At 33.7% G+C, this 9,623-nt stretch overlaps 2 protein-coding genes across 2 annotated transcripts; one reads left to right on the top strand and one right to left on the bottom strand.

Moving 5' to 3' along the window:
- Positions 1-256: 256 nt before the first annotated feature.
- Positions 257-2,943, bottom strand: LOC132716549 (ethanolamine kinase 1-like). Its single transcript, XM_060699847.1, has 5 exons — positions 2,928-2,943; positions 2,606-2,805; positions 2,278-2,399; positions 1,109-1,246; positions 257-420 (listed from the first exon to the last, which is right to left on the bottom strand). Exons 1-5 carry the CDS (start codon positions 2,941-2,943, stop codon positions 270-272), a joined length of 627 nt encoding a protein of 208 aa, XP_060555830.1. The 3' UTR covers positions 257-269.
- A 739-nt stretch (positions 2,944-3,682) lies between these two features.
- On the top strand, positions 3,683-6,809 carry LOC132716550 (uncharacterized). The gene is made up of 2 exons (XM_060699848.1): positions 3,683-4,516; positions 5,403-6,809. The coding sequence occupies exons 1-2, from the start codon at positions 4,173-4,175 to the stop codon at positions 6,721-6,723; spliced, it is 1,665 nt and encodes a 554-aa protein (XP_060555831.1). The 5' UTR covers positions 3,683-4,172; the 3' UTR covers positions 6,724-6,809.
- Positions 6,810-9,623: the final 2,814 nt, after the last annotated feature.

Below are 9,623 nucleotides of genomic sequence, written 5' to 3'. Positions count from 1 at the left end.
TAAAAATATAACAAATTTATAAATACAAGTTGTTTGCTTAATTAACATATTGATCACATGATGATGCTTGTTTTTAATATAATATAACCACTATATAATACTTTATACTACACACGCATTTGAGATATATGAAACATTGCAAATATATACAGGTAAAGTAAAATCTAAGAGTTGATTTTCTGAGCAAACCATTTTATCATGGTAAAACAGAACAACATATCGCAGAAAAAAAATATAGCAAGCCTTTGATAAAGACGAATGCCCTAAGTTCACTTACCTTTTTCTTCATTGTAAATGATATTTTTGAGCAAAAGATCATTATGGCAGAACACAACAGGGGAGTTAAGCGCCTCTAGATGTACACGAAGATCATCTAACTCTTTTCTTAACACGTCTTTTGGCTTAATCTTTGCAAGATACCTGTTGAATAAAAAAGTTGAACCGAATTATAAAAAGTAAAGCTGGGCCATTACACAAATTCAGCAGGTTTCGGAAATTTGAGTATAAAAATATTTAAATTATAGCAGTCTAGTAAGATTTGTGTCAGCAGACAGGCCGACCCAACTCTATACTGGCAACTTTTAGCAATTAGCATTAGCTTTTAATTGGTCAACACTCGTGGCACTGCATGCCAATATTACTGCTAGCTATTGATTGGTCAACAAGTTGATAATTGAAGGAACTGATAGGGCTGTTTATTATACAGCAGACAGATGTGCATTTTGTGTCAAAAGAAACAAGCCCGTTTAGAAAAGATGACACAAATTCCAAAACTCAAAAAAAAAATAAAAAAAAAATGAGTTAATCTGCAACATTCTAAATATCTTAAATGGACTTGTCCATCTTTCCATTTGGACAAAACTATTACTCAATTCAGGGAAAATTTCAAAATAAGTATTGACTAAATAGAACCACTGCAGACCATATTAGGACAGTACAGACATTCCAGATGATCATAATCTGCCTTGGTTGCATGGGTAGAAACAGTTAAAGTATCACCTAGCTTAATAAAAGCAGATATTTCAGATGAAATAAGCCTACTTAATGCAAATGATCATAAAAATCTGTTGAACAGTATAGAACTTTCTCTAAAATACACAAAACTTACTGTTTATTTCTCTCAGGGTTTTCAAATCCTTCAGGGGACAAATCCAGAAATCTATAGAGTGTGTCCCACAGTGCTGACACCACCTGTCTACCCTCTGGTATAATTGCATGGACCTTTATCATCTCCTCAGCTATCAACCTGGTATAAAGTAGTTATAATTCAGGGCTGTTATACCTTCTTTAGGAAGGACTGTTTTAAGAGCTGCATCCCCGATCCAAAAAAATTCTTTAAAATCATTACATTTATCACTCAAACTCGAAATTTTCATTTTTTAAGCTTTTTCTTCAGTTTTGCTAAAATGCTGTTTACCCTTTCCTAAAAATTAAAGGAATTTGGTCCCTTAAAGTTTATAAAGGGGTCCATAATTTGTCAAAAATCCATGTTTATTGAGTTATGGCCTTTGGATAGTGACCTCTATATGCTCCTTAAATAAGTGTGTAAAGTTTCAACCTATTCCCCCTCTTCAGTAATTTTAAGGTACTGACTTGTAACAAAAAAACAAACTTAAATAATGTGATAGTGAAGCCTTTTGGTCAGTTGCAATATCTCTCCCTATTCTTCAAATAGTCCAGCTAATAAATCAATAAATAATGCATTTACATTAAAATAAATCCAAAAAACACAAAATTTGGGCATCATGCTGAAATGGACTTGTCCAGCTACCATTTTCAGAAAATTCCATTATCAATTTTGGGGATATCAAGGTGGATCAGCCAGCAGTATAGAACCTGGTCAGACTGAACAGATTGACAGACTGACCTGGCTCTATACTGGTGGCAAAAACTGATCACTTTTGCTTTTAGCAGATTACGTTTATTAATATCTGTTGACAGGCCTTTTATTAATAGAGCCATATAGCCTTGGATTCGGGTGTTGATATTTTTGGTTATTCATAACATACGCGCTATTTCATACTCGTTCGTGTTTTTGATAATATCATGTCAATATCCCGAACAGAAGCACATAAAAAATTGACAGACAGGAACCAAGGCTGAGAGCCATAGAACATTGTATGTATTATGTTCAATTCATTTCTTGTATGTTAATTAAGATATAAAATGTTTTTTCTGAAATAAGCTTGTCTTTCTTATTGATGTCAAACTATATTTAAACATAAAATCCAAGTATAAAAGAACAATTATGAATTAGTTTAGATATATAAGGCTTACTTCCTGATCTTTTCATCACGTATAGTCTTCTCATCAAGGGTACAACCCTGTACAAAACCATATGCTATGCCATTGTCAAATGATGCATAAAGAGGTGGGCTTCTTCCTGCTGCACTTAGAAGCTAGAAAAATATATGTTGGTTAAACTTTATAAGTTAGGCTATAGGTCATACCAAAATAATGATACAATAAGACTCCTATCTTATGATAACCTGTTTGTGGCAGGTGCTAAAGGCAATGTTAAATGTTAAATAACAAATCTTTTTACATATAAGGACAACCGAAGGTTTCCGAAAGTATCCTTTATTTAGAAAGCACCATAGTTTACCTGTATATTTTGTTTTTCAACATCTCTGTCTATCATAAGCTCTGTTCCTTGACCATAAATCCGGACCAGAATTACATCTTCCTTAAATTTACCCTCCTGATAGTAACCGTACAACTGGTTAGAAATACCACCAGTGAAAAACCTGTGGATGAAAATACAGTGGTTAATAATCAAATAATGGTATAATCTGTGATGTTTTTCTTTTTATTTTTCTGGTTGGGATTTACGTCATGCAGACACGGTTATTTATGGCTACTTTCCAGTTTTACTGGTAAATGTAGACCTTAGATGGCCTTCGTTTTATAAACATACACAATCAAACCAATAAAACTTCTCATTATATTGAATTGTATAAAACAATGTGGGGACACTGATATGATAAAACTATCATTGGAGAAGATTTATATCCAAGTTTTTGAAAAACAGCTTTAAAAAACACAAGGTTATATCATTGAGTGTTAACAAGGTTTTTCCATATTCGGGCGGTGACCTAGTTTTTGACCTCAGGTGACCCATATTCAAACTTGACCTAGAAATCATCAAAAGAAACTTTCAGACCAATTTCTAGGATATTTAGATCAAAACAGTAGCCACTAGAGTGATAACAAGATTTTTCTATTTTTAGCTCTTGTGACCTAGTTTTTCATCTGAGATGACCCATGTTCAAAGTCATGCAAGCAGAAAGAGCAATTACCTAGACAAGCATCCTGACCAAGTTTGATGATGATTGAGTCAAAAATGTGACTACTAGAGTGTTAACAAGGTTTTTCCATATTAGAGTGGTGTGACCTAGTTTTTGAACCAAGGTGACCCATATTTAAACTTGACCTAGAAATCATCAAAACAAACTTTCAGACAAATTTCCAGGATATTTGGATGAAAACAGCAGCCACTAGAGTGTTAATAAGATTTTTCTATTTTTATCTCCTGTGACCTAGTTTTTCATCTGAGATGAGTTCCAACTCATCAGAGCAATTACCTAGATGGACATTAAATGATCCTTAAGTGAGCTCAGGTGAGCTAAAAAAAAAATAAATAAAACAGATCAATATTTTTCTGGTATTCTGTTTCATTTGAGGCAAATAAAGAAATTAGGGCATAAAATTTCAAAATTCTGTTCATATGACAATACAATCATTTACATTTTTAATCACTTCCTGGTCCAAATATTTCACAATAATTAGCAAATGTTTGAGACGTACATTTTTATAAAGTTTGACAATTATTCGTTGAATAAGCACAACGGATCAATAATTTAAAATTAATATTTTAAAGTGGTGAGAGATACGATATGTTTTGGTTACAACATTCATGACAGTAACATTATCTCTACAAAAGTTCAAATTTTGAGGCAGTGTGTTAGATAGGAAAGGTTTAATTAATTTTGTTGAGAAAGCAGTATTTGAGACAATGGAAATGTAAAGATTGGAATAAGAATTTTATTACAATTTTTTTTTTCAAAATGACGATGTTATTACTGCAATAAAATATAAGGACAAGCTATATCTATATTTAGACGCTGTATAGATCAACTGAATAAACCGGTTTCAACAAGATTTTCAACAAAATGGCTACCGGTGGAAAAATAAATATGGATATTCTTTCTGATGAAATATTTGATGTATTATGCTCAATGTGTAAAAAAAATAAAGGTAAAAACACTGAAGGTGAAAAATTCTGTGTAGACTGCCATGATTATTTCTGCATAAATTGTGGAAAGATTCACAGTCAAGTGCCTGTATTAGCTGGTCACAAGGTGTTGGATAAATCTCAGGTTAAGTCAGGAACCAGCAAAGGTCTACCGAGGGCACCAGCAGAAAGATGTGACAGACACAGTCATAAACACATTGATATGTACTGTCAGAATCATGATAATGTTGGCTGTACTACATGTATGACAATTGATCACAGGTAACTTTTAGCATAATGATCATTTTATTTAATCTGTTTTCTATAAGCAGTCCTACATTGTAAATACTTTGAGTCTGCCTGCTTAGTGGATTCTTTCCGTCAACTGATCATTGACCAAGAACTGATGGTTTGTCAATTTTTAAATTTTGAGAAGAAAATCCCTGGAATGCTATTGGATTGTTTATCATTCTGCCAGGTAATTGAAGAAAGTCATTCTTTTAGATATACCGGTTAGTTAGACTAATATCTCAATCTTTTAGTCAATTAAAGGCTGTTATAATTACATATTCATTCTAGCTACTGCAAACTTACAGTATGCAATTTTCATGTAATTTTGTTGTGATTAAAGCTGCACGCCTCCAGATTCATGCTAATTTTCATAAAAAATTGAAAAATAAGTATCTAACAGTACAATATTGTGAAGTTACCAAAATAATGCAATTTAGACGTTATCAATGGCACTTACAACCCATGTGAACTACCATAACGAGGTCAAAATATGCAAAAATAGCCCTTACTGCGTTAGTAACACAGTAGAAATATAGTTATAAATACTGAAAAATTGGTAATTAATCGCAAATTACGTGTAAATTAATACTAGAATTTTGAATCTTTATACTCTTCCGAAAATCTAATTACCTTATTCTCAGGTTTGATTTTATCGAAATATTTTTGCTCATCTGGAGGCGTGCAGCTTTAATGCTTCCAAGGGATCACTTTGTTTCCGGATTTTTTAAAACATGTTTACAATAAAACTTAACAAGTAAATAAGATAAATTATTAATTTTTAAAACATGTTGTTTAGTATATAACCACTTCTTCTACTTTCAGAGGCTTTTACAAACTGATTTGTTTCATAAACAGACTTAAACCCTTTTTTTCCCAGATCATGTAAAGATATATTCTACATACCAGAATTCATCCAAAACAAATCTTACCAAGTGGCTTCAAGAGAAATTCAAACAAAGCTGAAGGCATCAGCTAAGACCCTTGCTGTACAAGCTAACAAATTTCAACAGGATAAACAAAGTCTTCTGAAAAGAAAGGCTGAGTTACTGGATGATATCAGAAAATTCCGACAAGAAATTAATGACCAACTTGACAGGCTGGAGAAATGTTCTATAGATGAGATAGAAAATAAATTCAAACTTCTTGAAGACAAGATTGAAGAAGGTCTCAAACAGCTTCAAGAACACAAAGCAATGGTTACATCAGCTAATGATAAATTAACATCTCCAAACCCAAATCAAGCTGAATTGTTTGTTCATGTGAAGATGGGGGAAAATGCTGAAAATGTTGCCAACAAATTGATAGAAGATACCAAAATGAAGATAACAGTAAGTGACATAGAGTTTCAACCTGACAAGAAAATCCTTCAACAGGTGAAACAAAACAAAACAATTGGCTTGCTAACAGAGAAAACTACAAAAACTGCTGACAAGTTGCTTCAGATTACAGGGGAACAATCATACTGTGTCAACGTCAAGTTGGATGAAAAGAATTGTTATATCACAAGTGCCTGCTATATGGAAGATGGTAAAATAATCCTAGCTGATTTCAACAACTTCATGCTTAAACGGTTAGATAGTCACAATTTTACCATCACAGGTTGCTACAATCTACCTGGTCTGCCACATCAAATATGTAAAATAAATGAAACACAAGTAGCAGTAACATTATACTCCAAACAGGAAGTTCATTTTATTTCTGTAGACAGACAAATGAAAAGAACAAAAAAGATTGAAACTGATTTTGACTGTTTTGGTCTTGCATATGCAAACAATGATTTATATATTTCTGATCTCACATCAGTCTATATCTACACAATGTCTGGCAGGAAACTTAAACAGTTTAGTTCTGACCAGTCAGGACAGAAACTGTTCTGTACCATATACAGTCTAGCTGTCAGTAAGGATGCTACAAGGATTTATGTGGCTGATGGTTATAAAGGACTGATAGTACTAGACAACAATGGTCAGATTGTTACAAAATTTGATGGTCAACAATTACGGTTGGTTACATATTGTCATCTCACTGAAGCAGGTAGTGTGCTGATATCTGGATATAAATCCAATAATGTTTTACAGTTTACATTTGATGGACAGCTGATAGGGGAGGTCATAAAAGCTGACAGTGGAAAATCAAGAATTCTGTCAGTTTGCTGTAATCAACAAATGTCTAAAGATGTGTATAAGCAGAGTAAATGAAGACAATATTGAGGTGTATGATATCTGATCAGTTATGTAAATGAAAACAAACAAACATATAATCATGCTTATGGTAACAACTTTAATGAAAGAATAAAGTGTAACAAAAAAAACACACAGAGGGCCATGATGGCCCTAAGGTCGCTCCACCTGTATATAGCCCCCCCCCCCCCCCCCCCCCGGGCCAATTTTACCCAAGGGCTTTTATTTGTTTATTTGAACAGACTTGGTAGACACCCATAAGAAGATGTTTCATGCTAAACATCTAACGTTCTAGCTCATTGGGTTTTTAAAAGAAGATTTTTTAAAGTTTTTACTATACACATATAGTTAAAAACAATGACACCCCTGGGGCAGTGCCAGTTTTGACCCCCGGGCTTTTATTTGAACAAACTTTGTAGATATTTACTTAAAGATGTTTCATGCTTAATATCTAAACTCTAGCTATTTGGTTTTTTTCAAAGAAGATTTTAAAGTTTTTGCTATACACATATAAAGAAAATCAATGACCCCCCCGGGTGGGGCCAGTTTTGACCCCAGGGCTTTTATTTGAACATACTTGGTAGACACCCATTAGAACATGTTTCATGCTAAATATCTTAGCTCTAGCTCTTTGAGTTCTTTAAAAGAAGATTTTTTTAAGTTTTTACTATATGCATATAGGGAAAAATCAATGACCCCCTGGGCGGGGCCAATTTTGACCCCAGGGCTTTTTTTTGAACAAACTTGGTAGACACTCATTAGAAGATGTTTCATGCTAAATATCTTAGCTCTAGCTCTTTGGGTTCTTTAAAAGAAGATTTTTTAAGTTTTTACTATATGCATATAGGGAAAATCTATGACCCCCTGGGGCGGGGTCAATTTTGACCCCAGGGCTTTTATTTGAACAAACTTGGTAGATATTCACTAGAAGACGTTTCATGCCTAATATCTAAGCTCTAGCTCTTATGGTTCTTTAAAAGAAGATTTTTTAAGTTTTTACTATATGCATATAGGGAAAATCAATGATCCCCCCGGGGCGGGGCCAATTTTGAACCCAGGGCTTTTATTTGAACAAACTTGGTAGACACTCACTAGAAGATGTTTCATGCCAAATATCTTAGCTCTAGCTCTTTGGGTTCTTTAAAAGAAGAATTTTTAAGTTTTTACTATATGCATATAGGGAAAATCAATGACCCCCTGGGGCGGGGCCAATTTTGACCCAGGGCTTTTATTTGAACAAACTTGGTAGACACTCACTAGAAGATGTTTCATGCCAAATATCTAAGCTCTAGCTCTTTGGGTTGTTTAAAAGAAGATATTTAAAGATTTTTCTTTCGGTTGCCATGGCAACCAGAGTTCTGCATGGAATTAAATTCTTTGAACAATTTTTAAAGGTGACCACCAAAGGAACATTCCTGTGAAGTTTGGATGAAATTGGCTCAGTGGTTTATGAGGAGATGTCATTTAAAGCAAAAGTTTACGGACGGACGCCGGATGGACGCCGGACGAAAAGCGATCACAAAAGCTCACCCTGTCACTTTGTGACAGGTGAGCTAAAAAGAAAAAAAGCAGAAAACATAATTATACAGTGTGATGATAAACATGTATATAATAAATGGTTACACAGAGATTATTTCTCTTCAAAAAAGTTACTACATAGAAAGTTAAAAATGTGCTCTTTTTTTGCAATGAAACAATTTCTTAATAAAAGTTGTATTCATACCATATTATTCTATCTTATTTGCTGTATTTGAATTTTCTTATGCCAAGTATATGTTAATTTTTCTTAAAATCATTATTATAATAGCGAGTCCACTCGCTCAACAGATAACATATCTATTACACAAACATTTCTTGATTTCTTTTATGCGTTGTACAGTTGTAAGATATTAATAAAGTTGCTAGTAGAAAAAGTACAAAATTTCATGTCCTCTGCTCATAGGCTATAATTATACCTTCTGAAATTTACAAAATTAAAAAATCTGGAAACAAAGTGATCTCTAGGAAGCATTAATCACAACAAAATTACAAGAAAATTGCAGACTTGGTTTGATTGAGTCTGTACATACGGGATAATGAATACGTGCAACATCCCTCAAGCCCCCTAGCTCCGGCTTGAGCGGTAATCAATTCTCAACACTTAGTAGTGCTGGCATCAATGATCCCGAAGGACCAGAAAAATATAACAACACTGAAGTGAGGTACGGGGCAACTTTTTACAGCTATAACACAGCACTTGACACCTGCTGTTGTGAAGTATAAAAATCTGGAAACAAAGAATCTACATAACATACCTCATTCTCCGAAAAACATAGTTTTTTAATCATTGTAATTGTTGGGTTTTCAATAATACCCTTTAAAGAATATGACCAAGTCGCAAAATTTACTGTAGAAGGAAGACATCTGTTGCCCTTCTGTGCAGGCAAGAGCTAACACGTGAGTAGAACTACTAGAACCACATGCCATCCAAAAAAAAAATAAATACCTTCATCAAATTAATGAAACAAATAAACATTTATTGCAGGATTTAAACCTAAAGCGTTGACTATCAAGAAAAAATAAGCCAGAAACATTAAAGGCACATTATGTCGCTGCATCAAAAAATATTTCCCTTCTTATGTTTTTACAATGATCCTTTTCCTCCATGAGCTGAGCATATTGTGAAAAATGGCAGTTTTCATTGAAAAGCCTCCTGTTACAAGCTCAAACTACTATGAAACTATGAACAAGAGCCCCGTTTGAGCCGGGTGATGCTCCCCAAATAGGTTTTGGACACAGGAAAGTACACCTCTTGTAGTTTCAGAGTTATGTCCCTGGAAAAAGTTCAAAGTGCAATAATTCCAAAATTAGGTAAGGCAGAGTTACTGTTCTTTGCACTGCACTTCTAATCAATACGATCTATCAACCTACAAAGTTTC

Source organism: Ruditapes philippinarum, unplaced genomic scaffold, assembly GCF_026571515.1.
Source record: "Ruditapes philippinarum isolate M1 unplaced genomic scaffold, ASM2657151v2 ctg17469_1_1_1_1, whole genome shotgun sequence".
Classification (NCBI taxonomy): Eukaryota; Metazoa; Mollusca; class Bivalvia; order Venerida; family Veneridae; genus Ruditapes; species Ruditapes philippinarum.
This window is presented reverse-complemented; position numbering and strand designations above follow the sequence as displayed.

Excerpts from the sequence above, each read along its gene's own strand:
- LOC132716550 (XM_060699848.1), top strand. The coding sequence starts at position 4,173 with ATGGCTACCGGTGGAAAAATAAATATGGATATTCTTTCTGATGAAATA. Across the intron at positions 4,517-5,402 it reads TGTATGACAATTGATCACAG|ATCATGTAAAGATATATTCT; the intron begins GTAACTTTTAGC and ends TTTTTTTCCCAG.
- LOC132716549 (XM_060699847.1), bottom strand. Across the intron at positions 1,247-2,277 it reads CGTGATGAAAAGATCAGGAA|GTTGATAGCTGAGGAGATGA; the intron begins GTAAGCCTTATA and ends ACTTTATACCAG. Across the intron at positions 421-1,108 it reads AACCCTGAGAGAAATAAACA|GTATCTTGCAAAGATTAAGC; the intron begins GTAAGTTTTGTG and ends TTTATTCAACAG.